General features: G+C 42.1%; 1 protein-coding gene across 9 annotated transcripts in view; it reads right to left on the bottom strand.

The window, feature by feature from the left end:
• Positions 1-19810, bottom strand: part of kif21b (kinesin family member 21B) — a 69863-nt gene that overhangs the window by 6949 nt on the left and 43104 nt on the right. For 4 of the 9 annotated variants that reach the window (XM_080890581.1, XM_080890580.1, XM_080890579.1 and 1 more), the window contains exons 25-34: positions 19489-19557; positions 19258-19368; positions 15124-15162; positions 11583-11719; positions 11119-11299; positions 10703-10867; positions 9932-10049; positions 9659-9829; positions 2683-2882; positions 1260-1396 (exon numbers count right to left, since the gene is read on the bottom strand). In XM_080890581.1, coding sequence (XP_080746707.1) covers positions 1297-1396; positions 2683-2882; positions 9659-9829; positions 9932-10049; positions 10703-10867; positions 11119-11299; positions 11583-11719; positions 15124-15162; positions 19258-19368; positions 19489-19557 — 1291 coding nt within the window. In that variant the 3' untranslated portion in view covers positions 1260-1296. The remainder of the gene's footprint in view (positions 1-1259; positions 1397-2682; positions 2883-9658; positions 9830-9931; positions 10050-10702; positions 10868-11118; positions 11300-11582; positions 11720-15123; positions 15163-19257; positions 19369-19488; positions 19558-19810) is intronic. The other 5 variants (XM_080890586.1, XM_080890582.1, XM_080890585.1 and 2 more) reach the window with 3 other exon arrangements.

Below are 19810 nucleotides of genomic sequence, written 5' to 3'. Positions count from 1 at the left end.
TTATGGAAGTGTTCACTGATGACTGAGATCACTTTAGCCTCAGGGTGATTTTCTCAAACACTTCTATGAAATAGGACGTCTTCAGTCACAAGACTGCACTAAATATCTGTAGCCAGAAAGCCAGAACCCAGCTTAGCCCAAAGGCACCAAAAACCACCAACCAGCACCAATTAGTTAACTTATCTTAATTGCAGGGTTTCTGCAAGGGATATAAACTCAATAACTAAAGGTCTTCTTCTTCTTCTTTTGACTGCTCCGCCACAGGAGATTGTCTACTGCCATCTCACCTTTTCTCTAGCATCCTCTTCTGCCACTTCAACCCTCTCCATGTCGTCCTTAACTACATACATGAACCTCCTCTGTAATCTTCCTCTTTTTCTCCAACATGGCAACTCTATATTCAGCATCCTTGGTCCAATATATCCACTATCCCTCCACTGCACATGTCAAAACCAGCCTTGAGTCTCTAACTCTATCTCCATACTGCTCAGCCTAATCCTGTCCATCCTGCTCACGCTAAATGAAAATCTTACCATCTTCGGCTCAGCTTGCTGTCATCAAAGGAAGTCTCAAGTTGAACAACTATACCATTTCCCTTGTTCTCTTTTACCTCTTTATGAATACACTCACAGTTGCAGCTTATATCTAAATAAATAAAACAATTCTCATCTTAAAATCTCCCCCGCAGCCTGGACGGACCCTGAAGACAGCCATGTTTGCTGAACACCGGCAGAAATACTGCCCATTATTGATTAAACAAATATACGGTGGCATTGATTTTCACATCTTCAAATCTCACTAAAGCAACTATGTAACTAAATGTCAAAATAGTCATTTTTAATAGTCCAGCACGCACAGACAGAATACATCTGCACACACACACACGCACACACACACACACACACACACGCACACACGCACGCACGCACGCACGCACGCATGCACGCACGCACGCACGCACGCACGCACACACACACACACAAATGACAGATTCAGAACAGAGCTGTGAGCTGCTTCCAGTCGAGAAGAAGCTGTTTGTCTTTGTGGAAGAAGGGGTCCGCAATCAAACCATTAACCACGAACAGATTACAAACTGAGCCAAACAGACCGGCACAACAAAAACACCAACAAAAAAATAAATAAATAGAAAAAAGAGAAAAGCAAAGAGATACAAACTTGTGTCACCCACGTAAGAAAATTCATAGTAGGGAAAAGAAAAAAGGCAAGGAGAAGAAAGAGGAAGTAAGTTAAGACGATACCAGAGGAGGGAAGGATTGGTGAGCAGAGAACAGGCAATCATGGGAGGCTGGTGGCTCGGCCCTTGATGGCCAGGACCCGTCGAGGAAGACACGGGGTCAAGCCTGGCACATAGTTCCACAGCTTCACCCTGCAGTCACTGGGTTTGACAGAACGGGGGAAAGCAGAGGGGCAGGAGGAAGGGAAGGGGTGAAGAACAAGGGAGGAGAGGAGGAAGGCGGTTTGAGAGACCAAACATGAGCCGCAGAGAAGGTGACCGAGAAACAGCGAGATTAAAGACGAGGATAAGAAGTGAAGGGAAGTTAGTCGATCTCAAGCGAAAGCCCAACAGCTGAATGAGGAGTGAACAAAATAAATAAAAACCAGCAGACTGAGGAAACCACAAAATGTCTCACTGCATCACACACTTACAAGTAAATAAGCATTATCTTTGTCTGATGCCGCTGCGAGCTCAACAGAACAAATCTGGCCAAAAATAGGATGGAGTATGACCTTCTCACTGCTGACACATACCTGCGGATTACTGCCTGAGATAAAGTCAGCATCATTTAGAATTTCACTGAGAAAAACATTTTTGGCAAAGGGCAAACATTTTAGTATCCACTAGTTTATAAAACTCAATTGTAAGCACTACGCTCCCTGGTTCCCAACCTCCACACCCCATCCATGCTTTTAATAGACTCACCCTTCAGTTGGTCTTACTGTCAACAACCCTTGTAGTGAGTTTAGATCACGGTCATTACAAAAGGGTAAAACTAATGCACATGCTGAGCACTATTATAGACAGCAGGGTGAGATTGCTATAGTGAATAATGCAAACTTTAAATATACATATGTGAGGAGCTACTGTAACTCTAATGGCCAAAAGTTAATACTGGTTCAAATAGAACGGTGTCAGATAACATGTTGCATCACATTTTGTTGTAAATGGGGCTGCATAGCTGCAGACCAGTCAGGTCTGACCCCCAACAATGGGTACATGAGAAAAAGTATTCCCTGTGGCCTCTTTCCAGGAGCATATCGCGCCCTGCCACAAAGTAAAAATTGTTCAACAACGGTTTGAGGAGCACAAGAACCAATTTGAAGTGTTCATCTGGCACCAAAATTCCCCAGATCTCAATCCAATCAATCAATCAATCATCTGCAGGATGTGCTAGACAGACAAGTCCGACCCATGAAGGCTCCACCTGGCAAACCTACAGGACTTAAAGGATCTGGGGCTAACATCTTGGTGTCAGATACCACAACACACCGTCAGGGGTCTAGTGGAGTTTGTGCCTCGACAGATCAGAGCTGTTTTGGCAGTAAAATGGGAACCAACACAATTTTAGGCAGGTGGTCATAACATTATGTCTAATCAATGTATTTAGACACTTTGATCGAGTTACAATACTATGACAGGGCACAGTTTTAAATGAAATTTACCTGGAAGCAGTAAAGATCTGTCTTGAGTTGGTACATATGGCATTAATGGGGCTCTCGTGACCTCTGATCTCTCCAATGGGAGTGAAGTTGTCGACGTTCCACACTTTCAGCATGCCGCCGCGGCAGCCGCTCAGCAGCATGGGCCTTCCTGGTACATATGCAAGAGCACACACCCAGTCCTTGTGGGCGTTTGGGATTTGCTGTGAATTCAAAGCAAAGAGATGTTGGGAGTTAAAGAAAGATGGGATTGCATTAAAAATGAATCCAGTGGTTTTAAAGCAGGTATGTTTGTAAGACATCTGGGTCACCGTGTTCTATAAAGTAAGTTCTATAAAGTATGCTAAGTGCTTGGTGTTTCATGGATAGAAATTATCAACAGTAAAACAGGATTTATTTATTTTTTTAATGGAAAAGGGTACAGCATTGTTGCTAGGCAACATATAAGAACATGTATGGTTGAGAGACTCAATAAGAGACTGTATTTAGACTCAATTACGTAGTTATTCTTAGCTCGTGTGTCTGCGCATTCAGTATTTCACAAAGGCAGCGCAATGTACGAGCTGAATGTGGAATATCTGTTTCATGTTTGCTAAGATAACCCCACTGACATTACAAAAATGCAGAAACTGTCAGAATGAGATTAATTGTATTCATTTCAAGAGCACGCTCCAGAATTTATTTTTGTATTGTGACAAAGACCATCTAAATGGACACTTGTTTGTTTTTTTTATTGCATTTATTTATGAAATAAAGGGAAAAATGAAGAACATAATGAACCATGTCTTAGCAGAGGGGAGATATTAAACCTTATTATTTTATTATTATTTTATTTTATTATTTTTTCTTAAAATTAGGTGAAATATTCAAAAACGCTATTTGGATTTTGTGCAGGACTTTATTAAACTTTTATTATTACCTAAGCTTTGGCTTTGCTGTTGTTTTTCTTTTTTATTCTGTTTATCTCAGCCTACTGGGCTGCAGATTAATTTAGCTCTGAAGAGTGGAACACCTGCACAGGAGGATAACTTTTATTATGTTAATCTGCTTTTGCCTGTTTTATTTGCTTCTGACATTAATGTTATTTTCGTGCATTTTTCAGATATGCTTTTAATCAAAACAACAGCGCACTCTTCTAAAGTCACTCCTTACTTTTGTTCCCATCAGGTTCGTTTTGGTGGAGGTTTTTTTTTGTCTGTTCTACTTCTCTAATTTGCACTAGCAGTTACTTATAAATGTATATGGCTGATTGGCATGTGTCGAAAAAGATGCACAATTTAAAACAGAACATATCTTATTCCCCTTTTTCTTACTCTGCAGGAACGCAATTTACCATTAAAAATAAGGTTAATTTATGCTACAGCAGACCTGCAAATCACAAACTGCTACTGAACAATAGTCCGAGCTGGGAGAGATTTCAATGTTAGGAGGAAAATTATCCAAATAGCTATAATTTCCTCTGTACCACATAATCTACTGCAGAGTTCACATTGCTTTGAATAAACATAGGTGTGTGTTTAAAACAGCAAGACAAAGTAACTGTTGGATGAAAACTGTGTTTGGTTACATTGCCTGCTAGCAGACAAAGATGTTAACAGAGGACAGAAAGAACCTGAACACCCGCCCATGGTGCTCACACATAAGGATTATACTCAGACAGCCTTCTCAAGTATAGTATCTCCAGGTCACAAAAAAATAAAAGCAGACGTGGAATTTCACATGGAGCCTTGTGTTCACCCTCTGATGGTGAAATTTATAGTACGTCAACGCAAATGGATCCAAGCTGACCCTCACAGATGTGTAAAGTGTAACACTAACAATAATCAGCTGAATATAGGAAGGATCCTACTCTGGCAACATCTGTTTTTAATAAATATGTCTAGCTGCTTAATCATTCTATTATTCTTTCTATAATATTAATGGACTTTACAGGTTCCAGCTAATGATCGATACAAAAAAAGCTAAACTTAAGATCACAGTATCACAACCTTGAATTAAAACCTGCAACAGACGATCTGAAAAAGGTGTTTAATGCCAGAAAAGTTTAATAAAAAATAACAGTACAGGGAGTGCAGAATTATTAGGCCAATGAGTATTTTGTCCACATCATCCTCTCCATGCATGTTGTCTTACTCCAAGCTGTATAGGCTCGAAAGCCTACTACCAATTAAGCATATTAGGTGATGTGCTTCTCTGTAATGAGAAGGGGTGTGGTCTAATGACATCAACACCCTATATCAGGTGTGCATAATTATTAGGCAACATCCTTTCCTTTGGCAAAATGGGTCAAAAGAAGGACTTGACAGGCTCAGAAAAGTCAAAAATAGTGAGATATCTTGCAGAGGGATGCAGCAGTCTCAAAATTGCAAAGCTTCTGAAGCGTGATCATCGAACAATCAAGCGTTTCATTCAAAATAGTCAACAGGGTCACAAGAAGCGTGTGGAAAAACCAAGGCGCAAAATAACTGCCCATGAACTGAGAAAAGTCAAGCGTGCAGCTGCCAAGATGGCACTTGCCACCAGTTTGGCCATATTTCAGAGCTGCAACATCACTGGAGTGCCCAAAAGCACAAGGTGTGCAATACTCAGAGACATGGCCAAGGTAAGAAAGGCTGAAAGACGACCACCACTGAACAAGACACACAAGCTGAAACGTCAAGACTGGGCCAAGAAATATCTCAAGACTGGTTTTTCTAAGGTTTTATGGACTGATGAAATGAGAGTGAGTCTTGATGGGCCAGATGGATGGGCCCGTGGCTGGATTGGTAAAGGGCAGAGAGCTCCAGTCCGACTCAGACGCCAGCAAGGTGGAGGTGGAGTACTGGTTTGGGCTGGTATCATCAAAGATGAGCTTGTGGGGCCTTTTCGGGTTGAGGATGGAGTCAAGCTCAACTCCCAGTCCTACTGCCAGTTCCTGGAAGACACCTTCTTCAAGCAGTGGTACAGGAAGAAGTCCGCATCCTTCAAGAAAAACATGATTTTCATGCAGGACAATGCTCCATCACACGCGTCCAAGTACTCCACAGCGTGGCTGGCAAGAAAGGGTATAAAAGAAGAAAAACTAATGACATGGCCACCTTGTTCAACTGATCTGAACCCCATTGAGAACCTGTGGTCCATCATCAAATGTGAGATTTACAAGGAGGGAAAACAGTACACCTCTCTGAACAGTGTCTGGGAGGCTGTGGTTGCTGCTGCATGCAATGTTGATGGTGAACAGATCAAAACACTGACAGAATCCATGGATGGCAGGCTTTTGAGTGTTTGGGTTCATTGAGAACATGGTTGTTGTTCAATAATAAAATTATTCCTCAAAAATACAACTTGCCTAATAATTCTGCACTCCCTGTATGGAAGTTGCACATGAGCAATGCAATTTGAAAGCAAAAAGAGAAATCTCTCATATCCTCCTGAGACCATATGTCCTCACATGGACGTGTGAACGGCTTTACTGACATACCTGCAAGCCAGCAGCTGATTTTTGTTGAAAAGCTACTTTACATAAAGGTTAGGTACTCAAGGAAAAGCACGAAAGTACTTTCATCAAAAATTTAAATACATTTTTAAACCATTGAAGTTTCAGGGCTACCAAGGATTACAATCTCTTTACATAATGACAAATGGAGGCTATCTACACCTGGTTTAAGGCCTAGTAATCGCTGTGCTGTTTAAGTGTGTGGTGTCACAATGCCAAGTACTAAAGGGCCTTCTCAGGCCTCCAAAAAAGGTGGATGTCCATGACTCTGTCAAAGAATTCAAAAAGACCTCCAAAAAAGGCTCTCTGCAAATAACGTCGATTTTGAGGGAATAATAACATCTGTACAGAACTGCTGGCCCTGCCAATTGTGACCTTGAGCCTTTATCACTGGATCTGCGGGTAACTCTTGCATTTGTTGGTGTTAAAGAATAGTCCAGGTTACAGTCAGTGTCTATAATCAGATTCAACAAATTAAACTTGAATGGGCAGCTTTGCGGGGATAGGTTAACTGGTCAATCTAAATTGCCCATAGGTGTGAATCTGTGAGTGAATGTGAGTGCGAATGGTTGTCTGTGTCTCTGTGTGTTAGCCCTGCGACAGACTGGCGACCTGTCCAGGGTGTACCCCGCCTCTCGCCCTATGACAGCTGGGATATGCTCCAGCGCCCCCCGCGACCCTGGAAAGGATGAGCGGAAGCGAATGGATGAATGGATGGATGGGCGGCTTTGCAAGAAAGTGCCTTTGATGCCAAAAACCACATTCGAGAAAAACTCAGTTTGCCAATGAACAGACAGAGAAAAGTGTTTGGAATAACATAGAAATCAAGTTAGAGCAGTTTGACCACAATAACCGTAGACCTGTTTGGGTTCCATTTTCAGCCTTAGAAGCTGGGGAACAAGACGCCATTAATTCAACTTTAAATTCTGCATCTTATAAAGAGTACTTGGAGATAATGTTAGGCCATCTGAAGGTAGCTTGAACCAGAAATGACCCTTTCAACAGCATAATCAAGCCCTGGTTTGAATTCCACTGAAATGTTATAGAGGCTCGATTTAAAGCAGGCTTTACATATAAGAAAACCCACAAAGATGCTGCTGCTGCTGAGTGAACTTGCACGGTGAAGTAGTCAGTCAATGTCAGAAATTGCTAGACTGTTATGCAAAACATTTACAAGAAGTTATTACTGCTAACGGGTTGCAGTACCAGCTTCTGAGGCCAAGGGTACACTTAATATCTCACAGTATAATATTACCCCCATTTACAACTTTGTGGAATAAAACATTGAAAAAGTTATCTTCTTCCTCACATTTATCTTTAAGTGTGTCAGCTTTGTCTGTAGGCTTTGTTTCAATGAGGATCCAGTGTTTCCCTATGTAAATATGTCAATAAAGCCAACAATTTATATTGGATGTACTCACTTTTTTCATATGCACACCGTAAGCGTTAATGCCGGCCGACACCTCCAGAGAGCAACAGCTCTCTCCGACATCCACGGCATAAGCAGGTCGATAAAGTCATAAAAAAAAACATGCACGCTTGAAATTGTTTTTCAGAAGGTATATTAAGCTATTTATCAAGCCAGAGGGAATCGCTAAACTACAGTTTATAGTGATTATGAACAAATTGCTTCACATATCCCTCTAGGAAAAAACTCTATAGCGTCGGCATTTTAACAGAGGGGTCAGAGCAGCAAGGCTCAGAGCAGAAGTCCTGAAGGAAGTGCAGTTTCAGACTCTACTGTAATATATTCTATTATACCCCGAGCCACAGTTTGATCCCATTACATAATTAGACAGAGAATACTGAGTTAGGAAGGCTGTAAAACGGATCCTGTTGGCTGCTTCATAAATGAGGTTAGGGTCTTAAGCCACAGACCACAGCAAAGACTGAGCCGATTTAATTCAGAAAGGAAAAATATCTTGTGTTTTTGTTTTGTCAATTTGGGTAAACAAAGGCTAAACAGCACTGTTGCTAAACTTTAGAAAGTGCAGCTTCATATGCAAATTACTATGCATGTAAATGAGCCACATCCACCCACGAGGTGGATTATTATGCATTATTAACGTATGCAGGCAACAGGGGCTACACAGGAGACACTGCAGAAATCAGCAATTGCATATAAACACAACCAAACGCACACAGACGCACACACTGACTCTCCTCCTTGTTACCTGCGGCTGTGATGCGTGTGAGCTCTTACACCCTAATGTTGACACAGTGCTTTCCTGCCACATTACACATGGTGACACTCTCCACAGAGTGGGTAAAGACACGAAGGGGAACTGCGCTGGCAGGGAGCTGTTCACTGACTGAACAGGAAACACAGCCCTTCGCTGGGCCAGAAAATGTTCGTTTGTGTCGCCGGTGTGTCCGCCTCCAGAAGCTGATGTATGAGCTTCGGTCTCGATAGACACGTCGCAATTACAAGGATCAATAAGGAAAATGTCAGTTGGTACTCCGGCTCCAAGGGAAGTATTCTCTGAGAAATGTTTATAATATGACTACAAATAAGAATCAGGACAAGATAAGAAGATAAGAAAATAAGTAACAGGACAAGAAGAAATTCAAAGGTTTGAGATTGATTGTTTCCAAATATTTGCCATCCTTTAAAGTATCTTTTTTGTCATCATTTTTCATGGATTTAAGGACGGTTGTTAAACTATGCATTAATATGGATAGATGCTCCTACACTATATTATTACACACCTACAGGAGCTGCTCAGCCATGGAAACCCATACTATGAAGCTCCCAGCGCACAGTTTCTGTGCTGATGTTAAGGCCAGAGGATGTTTGTTTTGGCTCCAAAAGACAAAACAAAAACAAAAGCAGGGACACAAAATGCAAAACAAAAAAAAAAGGTCCCCGAATTAATATTTTTCTATTAACTGGCACCACATATGAACATCAGGACTCGACCACATGGCAATTAACACTAAACCGCATGAGCAACTGGAATAATTTCCTTTTAAACAAAGTAACAGGAAAAATAATTTGTGACATTTTGGATAATGGACTTGTTAATTTGTTTCCTGTTAATCTGCACTTGTTCGCCAGAGAACCGATTCATTAAAACTGCCTTCACCGCTGACAGAGAGGATCAGAGGGCAATTATCTACCAGAGCACTGTGCCGCGTTCCATCTGCACTCCTTACACTTTGCAGAAAGATTGACTTTGCCCTGCAGATAATAACGGTCAAGACATCGTGAAGTAAAAGCCTCACAGGCAGGTTCGTACCACATTTCATGAGGATTTTACGATGATGCGCAGTCAAGGAGGCATTCTTTAAATGTGATGTACGAATTCTGCGCTCGCTTGAATATAAAATTCTTCCTGTTCACTCAGACCTACTGACCTCGCATAGTGTGTGGGAATCAATACATCTGCCACATGAAGCCCTGTTTTTTAATAACCCACAGCAAGTGTTGGTTATGTTCTCAGAATAGTGACAGAGGTCTGCTCAGACCCCTCCTGTAACACAGAGACGCAAGCATCCACACACCTGTGTGAGCTCCTGTTGCTCCAGTTCCCATTTCTTGATGCCGTTGTCTCTCGATCCACTGAACAGCACGTCTCCCTGCACAGCCAAACACTCGATGCCGTCATAATGTGGAGGCTCAAAGTTATGAGCTGGACCTACGTTTCCCAGAGTTCCCTCTGCCACGTCAAACACCTGACAGGAAAGGAAACATTTGTGTGTATCTTTGATTTATCAGGTGACAGACAATGATATTCAGATAGATTAAGAATGAGTGGGGTTTGTTTTAAGCTGTACCTTGACATAATGATCTTTGGAGCCAGTGATTACTTGATCTTTGCCCAGCAGAGACTGCCCCACAGTGAGACACATGACAGAGCCGATGTGACCTGTCAGCTTCCCCATCGCTTGCATCCTACACACAAACCGAAATACACAAACACAACAAGCAGAAACCAAAACAAGGTGAAACAAAGGTCTGTGAAATTCATCATTTGAACGAACTTTGAGGTGTCGCTGAATAATTCCAGTTTCTCTCTCACAAGTGAAGTAAAGCTGCAGAGACGCGGCAAAGCCATGGGCAGAAATGGAATGTTTAATACATTCATTTTTCATTTCTGGGGGGTTCTTATGCATCATTAAATGGTTCTGAGCCCCTCAGCGTAAACTGTCTGGTCCAATCTGTTAATAATTTCCCTCTAGAAGCATAAAAACTGAGGAGAGAGAGATGCTTCCACAGGATCCCAGAAATGATTCCTGGTAGAAAACATGCTCGTGATCACGCTTCATATCCTCAGCACTGCTTTTTTTTTGCCGTCTTTTTAAATCTCTTGTCAGCCTTTTTGAAGCTCTTCTATCAAATGCTAATCAGCTCGCTGGCTTATTAACATGCAATAAGTGAATACATCCACAGCCATGTCTAAATGAATTTAAAGAGTGGGCAGTAAAGAAATTAAGTGCATAGATGAAGCTCGCATGAATGACTCACAGAGTCTTTAAGCAGTAACTTGATGAGTAGATCAATGAATATAATAATGTATTAACGGATTAGATCATCAACAAATGTACCTGTTGAGGTCCCAGATGCGAACAGTGTTTCCAGCAGCAGCATAGAGCACTGATCCTGACGGGTTGAGAGCTATCTGGTTGATCTGACACTCGCCCTGAGCAAAGGTAATTGTGCGGGTGGTGGTGCCGGCGCACGCATCACCTGAAACCACCTGCCCTGAGGAGCTGTGGGGATGAAGAGGAAGAAGAAAGGTGGAAAAAAAACACAAGAATCAGAGAAGTAAGTGCAATCAGCAGTTGTCATTTCCTCTACTTTAGCTTGTCATATTTCTTCAACTGGAGGCACATCGCTGAGCAGAAAAAGAAAAAAAAAAGGCCTTTTAAAATCACTTCCATTAAATCTCTCCAAGCAAGGCTGTAATTCTGGAAAAAGCTCTAAACTTTTCCACCCGATGGGTTCCCTGCATGAAACTTACGTGAGCGTCCGGACGCACTTGGCCGCGTCGCGGATGTCCCACACCTTGATGTAGGAGGTGGACACAGAGAACACCAGACAGGAGGAGGGGCAGTATTTGACAGACACCACATTGTTTGGGTGGCCTTTGAGGGTGACGATCTCCTGACCTGTTACCAGGTTCCACATCTTGCAGGTGCGATCTGAAAGAGGGGAGAAAGTCAAATGCATTACAAACAGTCCACTAGTCAGTCCAACTATTTGTCAGACTGTAATAAAATCCCTTCCTCCTCTCACTCTGTTAAACAAAATTACGAAGCATCGCAGAAACATTTGCTCAAATCCTACAGTAACAGTTTACTTAGAATGGCACAATTTCAGTTTAATTGGTTTATAGCTTGAGAGGAATCAATTTCAACTGATAAGCTCTGTAAAATGCATTTCAAAGGAAACACTCCAACGCTGCTGTTTTGGCGATGTGTTTACCCTTAGATCCAGTGAAGAGCAGCTCATCTGTAGCGTCCACACACAGCACTGGCTTTGAGTGGCCCTCGGCTACAGAAACACATTGCAGGGGTGCAGTTCGACCCCCCTTCACACCTCCGATGGGACTGATCACACCCCTACGGTTCACAAGCACACAGAAAGTGTCAGAGTGGTTCCAAAATCAATCAACCAGCAAGATTTAGGTTTGCAAAGCACAGGCTGACCACAAACATGCATTTTTTGTTGACTATACAGAAGCAATACAAACCCATACATTGCTCACTGAAAGCGCCGGATAAACTACGCACACAATTGTGTTTCCATCACTTCAGGCGCAGGGGCCTTCATCCTACAACTTAATGGCCTACTTTAAGAGGTGAGATGTCTCACCCGAAATGTGTCTGTAAACAGATTTATGCCCACACCGTATCAGTTAAACAAGTAGACACACTTTCCTGATGGAGGTAGCCTGCCCGCTCCATCTCACTTTCCCCTCCCTCTTTTCTTTTTGTTGTTGAGCAGCCCAATTAAGGCTCTACAGCAGTAAGAGCTGCTTTCTTATTCAACTCCTCTTTCTCTTTCCCTCACACACACATGCACACACACAGTTATGTGCACACAGTCTCCTCTATATTATGTGCACTCAGTCTCTCTAGCTTGGACCTCTGCTTCCCCTCACCATCCCAATCTATGGCGCACTGACAGGCCAGGGTCCCAGAGTGCCTGGAGAGCAGTCAGCGGAGTGAGACAGAGCAGGGAGCGGGTGAGAGGAAGAGGGAGAGCTGTGGGAAAATTGGTCCCCGATGGGCTTCACAAGTGGTGGTTAGTGTGCGTTGTGTGTGTGTGTGTGTGTGTGTGTGTGTGTGTGTGTGTGTGTGTGTGTGTGTGTGTGTGTGTGTGTGTGTGTGTGTGTGTGTGTGTGTGTGTGTGTGTGTGTGTGAGAAAGAGAGAGAGGGTGAAGTAAGAGGCAAAACACTGAAGAGGAGCCGGAGGATGTGAGGAGAGAAAAGAATATGCACACAAAACTCAGGACAGATTTGTTTCTGCACGGAGTGAGCAAAATACAGAAGGGTGTGCTTCAAACTTGTCAAGGGTGACAACATGCTCATCTTCTGTTTCACAGCACGGATGCTCATGTCCAGCATGACAACACACACACAAATAAATACACAAGTCAAATCAAAAGTGAAACCGCAAATCATACTTGGTATGTCTGTTACGGTGTTTCAGAACGCCAACCAAAGTCAAAAGTCTCATTCATCAGCAAGTAAAAAGAAGCCGCATGCATGTCTGCCAAATTTCACCTCCCCAAAGAAACAAAAAAAAGAAACTGCACACAAGAAGCTCAAAATAATTGATGACAGCAGCCACAGCCTGGAAGACCAACTCCACAGCAGCCCGGAACTCAAAAATAAACCCCACCACACCGAGACGTCAGCAGCACCACATGCAGAGTCCATTCTCCATCGCTTAGATGGGAACTGACTCTCTGCAACGCCAGAGCCAATGCCCTTTTGGGGCCCAGGAAAAAGGGCTATGTGACACATGTGGGTGAGCGGTGAGGTGTGACAAGACGACAGCATTAGTCTGAGGAGGAATACAGATATAAAGTCAGACTGTGACAGCAGCTTTATGGTGCAAACACAGTCAGCCCCACCCATTTCTCTTCAACTTCAGTTCCTTTTGAAAAGGTGATGTCAGAAAACTGGTGACTGGTTTGAGTTTACAAAGAAGAAGAAAAGCAATCCATGTTTAATATATGGGGAAGAGAGGAAGGGATTAAATATGTATGTTTCATAAATTTATTTTTAAAGGGGTTTTAGTTAAATAAACCTTACTAATTTTAGCCCATTATTTTGCCTGATTAAAGTCTGCATGTTCCATTCTCTGTGATTAAAATGGAAATTAATCTAAAGTAATTACCAGAAACACTATTTATTTCCTTTCTTAATAGAATCTTAGCTTAACCGAGCTACTTTGGTGACCTGACAATAAATTAAAACAAAGCATATAGCATTAGTTGATTAGTCTGGATATTTTCTTCGGTCTCTCTCTTTGGCTCGCTCGTTTTCCTCGAAAAAGGACGTACGGCACACGCTGCACGAGCAGCACTCTACTTCTGATGGCACTGCAATGCTCCAAATAGCAGAAATTGTTTCAGTTCTATCAGCATACATGGAAGATCTCATCGTGTGCTATAGTGTGTTATGCAGCATGGAAGAGCTGCTAATGGATGTTGCAGGGCCAAGACCCAAGAGACCAGCACTAATGAAAACATGCGAGAGGGGAGGGACTCTCTGCAGTGCACAGAAAAAAAGACAGAAGGGTCCTGGTGAGAGGAGCATCCATTTGTGTGTGTGACTAAAAGGAATACAGATGCCCGATAAAAACTATATATAGGCCCATGTGTTTGTCTTAATGAAATTAATTGAGGTTTTGGGATATATGTTTTTTTGTTGGGACACAAGGTGGCAAGAAGGTCCTTGGTTTGAATCCACCAGCCAGTAGAGAGCTTTCTGTGTGGCGTTTGCAGTTTCTACCTGTGTGAGACTCTCCAGGTACTCCAGCTTCCAAAGACATGCAGGAGGTTAGGTTAACTGGTGACACTAAACTGGCCATAAGTGTGAATGTGAGTGTAAATGACTGCCTGTCTCTCTGTATTAGCCCTGTGATGAACTGGTGGTCTTTCCGCCACTCACCCCATGACAGCTGGGATTGGCTCAAACAACCCCACCCCCCACCCCACCGCTGACCCTGAATTGGATAAGCTGAAGAAAATGGATGGATGCTTATTTGATTTGCAGCTAAACAGGAAGCCACTTCTAGCAACTGCTTACTTAAATCTGTTAAAATTCAAAATGGTGTGCTTTGTTTTGTCTAAGAAAGAATGAATACTGTCATACGCAAAACCAGCACAAACACATCTAAAGTTTGATCGAAGTTATTTTTAATTATTATAAATACTGTGTTAGATCTGTATAAAGAGCTTCTGGTTAGCTGGCAAACTGGGCTCCTTAGGTTAAGAATTAGGTAGGGACAAAAAGCCCTGTAAAAACATGAATTGCAATTGCTACACTTCAGCTTTCACTCTTATATTTAAACGTAGCTAAATGACTGCAGAGTCCAGCTACGCAATTAATAGACATGCATGAGTGTCTATTAAGTAGACGTTCAAATATTCATTTAACTCATATGTTATCAATCCTCTGTCCTTTAACAAGACTGAATTTACCAAGTGGCTGACCATGGAGACCATTAAGAGGAGTAATTACTTTAATTTCCACCAGTTTCTTCAGCCTGAAAAAAAAGTGGTGTGGTTCACTTGTGTGACCACAAATGCAAGATCACAGCGATGGAAAAGCCTGGGTGGGTCAAGAGAAGTGGTCTGCGGTTAAAACATGCACAACCGATGGAATATGAAGGTGGAGATGAAGAGGCCAGGTGAGGCGCTGACGACTGGTGGAGACGAGATGACACCGAGTGAGTCAACAGGCAAATGGGAAAACAGAGCGTGAGAGAGAGACAGATACGGTTCCTCTACCTGAGCACCTCTGAGAGCGAGGAGTCGCTGTCATCCGACCTAGAGGCAGAAGAGGAGCAAGGGAGAGGGAGGGAGGGCAAGGTGGGAAGAGGAAAGGGTTAATCACGCTAAGAAAAGACAGAAGGGTTACTGGCAAAGGGTTAAAAAGGAGAGGCGTGACTAGTGGAAGGGATTTTAGATATAAAGCAATGAGCAAACTGACAGGAAAGCTTGGTCAACAGTAAAGCTTGCTCTGCGATTATCGCGTTGTTCGCCATGAAAGGTGCTGTTTTACAAAGACAATCACTGAACAGGCTTTACTGTTTGACCAGTGTCTGCACAGAAAGCTTTAAAGAAACTGTTTCATGTTTGGGGAAAAAATTATTCACTTTCGCACCACGTGTCAGGATGTAAAGACTAATACCTCTCCGAGTCTCGCAGTTCGATTACTACTAGCAGCTAATAGCTTAGCATAGTCTTGAAGGGCAACATTTGTCTACCAACACCTCTAAAGCACCTCTCAAAAAAATACTGCAAATAATAATAAACCTCAAGACACTTGAGATTAATAAGATTATGTTTTGTATGAATTAAACAAACAAGATATATAGTAATGTCCAGATTAATGAGACTTAGCGGTGACGGTGAGCTAGCTGTTTCCAATGGCTAGCAGTCTGGCTAACAGCTACTGGCTGTGACATGCTAGAGGTAGCAATCTTGTCGCGTAATGCGATCCAAGAAAGCAAGTAAGTGACTTTCCCCGAATATGAAAGTATCTGTGTGAACAAAGAACCTAAAAGAAAACGAAAGACAGTCAAGGAGGAAGCACTGACGGCAGGATAGTCATACGCAAAGATTACAGTTGTCCTGTCCTCTACGCATGACTATAGTATGATGTCAGTGTGTCCTCCTAAATCCACTCTTTCCTGCCACATTTAGCTAATTAGTACAGAAAAGGCATCAGGGATGGCAAACAGAGTTAACAGAAGGGAAAATCCAGTTGACTAGACAATAAGGGAAACAAATTTCCAGGCCACACCCACACCTCCCAAAGAGCTTAAAGGGAAATAATATGTGTGTAACAATGCAATAAAAGTGTTATTATATTGTAAATATTTTATAGCCTCTGGTTTCTCACTAAGAGGGCCCGGGCTTTTCACTCTTAGCATGAAATAATAAAACAGAAAGTTCTGGATATGTCCGGAGGGAACAGCGGTGTTTAAAGGTGATGGCAATTCTTCCCGTTCTTGGCATTTACTGCCAGCCGTAGTGGCTATTAGCACAGAGCGATTTTAAAATTTATTGATTATGGAGCATGTAAAAGTAAAGTGAATTCGATTCAAAGCCTCTTTATCCAAGACATGACAAGGAAACTTTGGTTGAAATTCCTCGTCCTCATTTGCCTTTCAAATCAGTGTCAAACACTTGATCCCAGTCTCTTGGGCAACCAGTCTACTCAAATGTGAAAGAAGAGAAACACAATATAGTCCAGTCAAAATCACATCTCACATTTTAATGGGTTTGTTTTATGTATATATTGCTGGATTAAGCTGTAAATGTGTGTCCGAGATGAGAAATTAAGTGACAGAGAAAGTGTGAGTGATGTCAATCAAATGTAGATTTCAAACAGTAGACCTTTGCTAAGTGTTGCACCCACTGCTTGCTTTTAAACAAGAAGCAACAAAACACACACATAACTTCCAAACACATTTTTCCCATCAAAACTAGTATTCCTGTCTATCACACCTAAACACAGTAAAAAATGTTTCATGAACGACAGCTATTGAATTAAAGTGCTATAGAAAGAAAACATTTTCATTGATTTATATAACCGCTGATTTTAAGCCTAAAAGATCTCCAGTGCTCAACACATTTATTAGACCACCATCAATTGTAAAGTTTATGCTAAATTAACAGTACTGGTTTTTACCAAAATCATATTTTATGATTCTGTAATGGTTAAGCCACCAGTATGCTCAAGCTCTTTAATCAAAATGAAAATTATACCACCATAATATAATTATTGCTGTTATCTAAAATTTTCCAGATTTATTGTTTTATATTAAAAAAGCAGAAAAACTAGACAAGCGCATTATTATTTTGTGAATAAGATGCAAAGTTGCTGTTGTTTACTTACATTCCTGAATAATTAGTTTTAGTGCTTGAACGTCATGCTTGATTAATTACTCATTTCCCAGAGAAATCCCATGTGGATATAAAAACAGTAACTCAGTTCAGTGCATTCGGTAATTTTTCGTTTTAAAAAGATTTATTTGGGTTTTCTTGTTTTGATGACAGAGGGTCTAACAAATTTGTTAAACACTGTACGTACGATGTGCTGCCGAAGCTGGACTACCACCGAGCAACAAGATGGTATGGCTAGTCAGCGTAACCTTTATTTAACCATGCAGGTCACCGTAGTTGTGAACGTTTGGTTAAAGTCCTCAGAGAGTTTTTTACAAAAGTACTCGAGCAGCACATTTGTCTAAACCAAACAGAGTAAAGAACACTAACTATTACTGTGTATTAGATATGACACAGGATTATTGCAGACACAGTCCAAATGATTTTTCCCAGGAATCTTGTATGTGAAAATACAACACAATGTCTATACAAGGAATGCCAACAAACTGGCTCCAGATGCATTGTTTGCAATAATCTCAGCAATGCCTGGATTACGTTTCACAAAGCAGTACAACAAAACTAGATTTAACAATGAGCCCACTTAATTTGCCTTTTGTGTTCAACCGCAACTGTGTGCACAGGTCTACAGTACAATCAGAATACCTGACAACATATCAAATGGGAACTTTTTTCAGCCTTTTTTTCAGTTCCAGTATTGACTGAGCAAACTTAAATTATGTGACTACAACATCAGCAATCTACTGATGTGCTGAAATCAAAGCTTTGGGTAGCTTATTAAGACCCTAAACAAAAACATCTCCCATTCCAAGTTGGAAAAATCCTACAGCTGCACAGAAACATGGCAACAGCCATCTCATTTACCTACCCCTGCTCCGGATAATCAGTACCCACACGCTCCAACACACGCAACCCACATAAAGCACACACACATGCACGCACAGCCACGACACCCTAACTCGTTTCACACAGCATCCTTGCTGCCAATTAGATGTTAATAAAGCTGAGAAATGCTGTGGATTAGCACAGATTAGAAATCAACTTTAGAGCAGAGGCTGAAATCAACTGCTGACATTTGTCAGAGCAGAAAGTTTGAATTGATTGTAAGCAGGAAGGAAACAAGACCGCCTGCTCCTTCCCGACTCTGCATCAACATGCATCTCATGCCCACATGTTCCCTCAATCCGATGTAGTACGATTACACAAATACACGCTGAGCGGAGTTTTATAATTCTTTTACCTTTTAAAAAAATGACATCAGGAATGGGACCGCTCAACATCACGGCTGACACCATCCTCGGAAATTATCATAAATTTGAATTAAGTTTTGTCATGCACAGCCTCAACAAACCCAGTATTGTAAGATAAGATTAATTACAGGGCTGTTTATATTGGATGATATAAGATTGGTCAGGCGGATTTCTCTTTCCTGAATGAAGATCATTGTCATGCACAGCACGTCACCTCAAAACTGATTTCATATCATCCCACATCCTGGTTGCTTCCCAGCCACTGCTGCCCTGACACCACATTTGAGCAGTGGGTGTTACCATCTGAGCTCCCCCCCACACCCCCCTCTCCTGATTTGCCATTGTCTCCTGGTAATTTCTGTATGCGAATTGGAAGCCTACTGCAATTACACCTCATTGTTACCGCTGCTACGCGCAGGTTTGAATAGATTGCGGTTTGGGTTTGACACCTGGATTCCAAGACTGCCTGCACCATCTGTTTCTGCGGGTTTCACATTAATGCCAGAAGAAAGGGATTTATCTAAGAAAGGGATTCAGATGAAGGCAAGCTAGTAGTAAACATTCTTAAAAGGCTTATTTAAATTATTGACAGAACCACTTTCCCTTCAAAAAGGCCTGACCTTCAGCCTGTCTGCAGAAAAACTGAGGTAAAACATGGAAGAGGGAAAAAAGAAGAAAAGAAAAGAAAAAAGGATGGGAATCTTTCAAAGCGTGACCGACTGATGGACACAGGTGGCGTTTGTGCGTATGGATCTGCACTCACTTGTCCAGAGCAGAACCTTGGGTTTGGTTGCTGGTGAGCCTCGAGAAGACGTTGCGGTCGTTCCTGGTCCTCAGAGGAGGGGAGGAGGGGGGAGTGTAGCCATCAGTCGGCCTGACAAGGGGCAGAAAGATGGTGGAGTTTAGGATGAGGAAGTTAAAGAGTCCCACTGTGTAAATAAACTGCTAGAACAAAGTGCGATCCATCTGCTAGCGAAATGAGCATTACATGTACCTGTACGCACGGTCGTAAGATTTCCTTCTGGTTAGGGGGGAAGTGTCATAGCCCCGAGACTGCCTGGGACTGACACACACAGACAAATGCAAGCAAACTAAGCAAACGTTCAGGGGAGTGCACAGAAAGGATGACAGACATCTATGTGAACTGTTGGGACTCGATAAGCAGCAAGGTTTATGCAGTTTAAAAAGCATTTCTAGCAGCCTAATCTCTTCAAATATCAAATCACACACATCACTGAGGACTCGTGGCAATTCGCCTGAGTTGTTTTTGCTGCCACGAAACAGAATAATACCTGATAAACCGCTTTCTATTTTCT

The sequence above is a fragment of the Rhamphochromis sp. 'chilingali' genome (genome assembly GCF_963969265.1).
Source record: "Rhamphochromis sp. 'chilingali' genome assembly, chromosome: 9".
NCBI classification, from domain to species: Eukaryota; Metazoa; Chordata; class Actinopteri; order Cichliformes; family Cichlidae; genus Rhamphochromis; species Rhamphochromis sp. 'chilingali'.
This window is presented reverse-complemented; position numbering and strand designations above follow the sequence as displayed.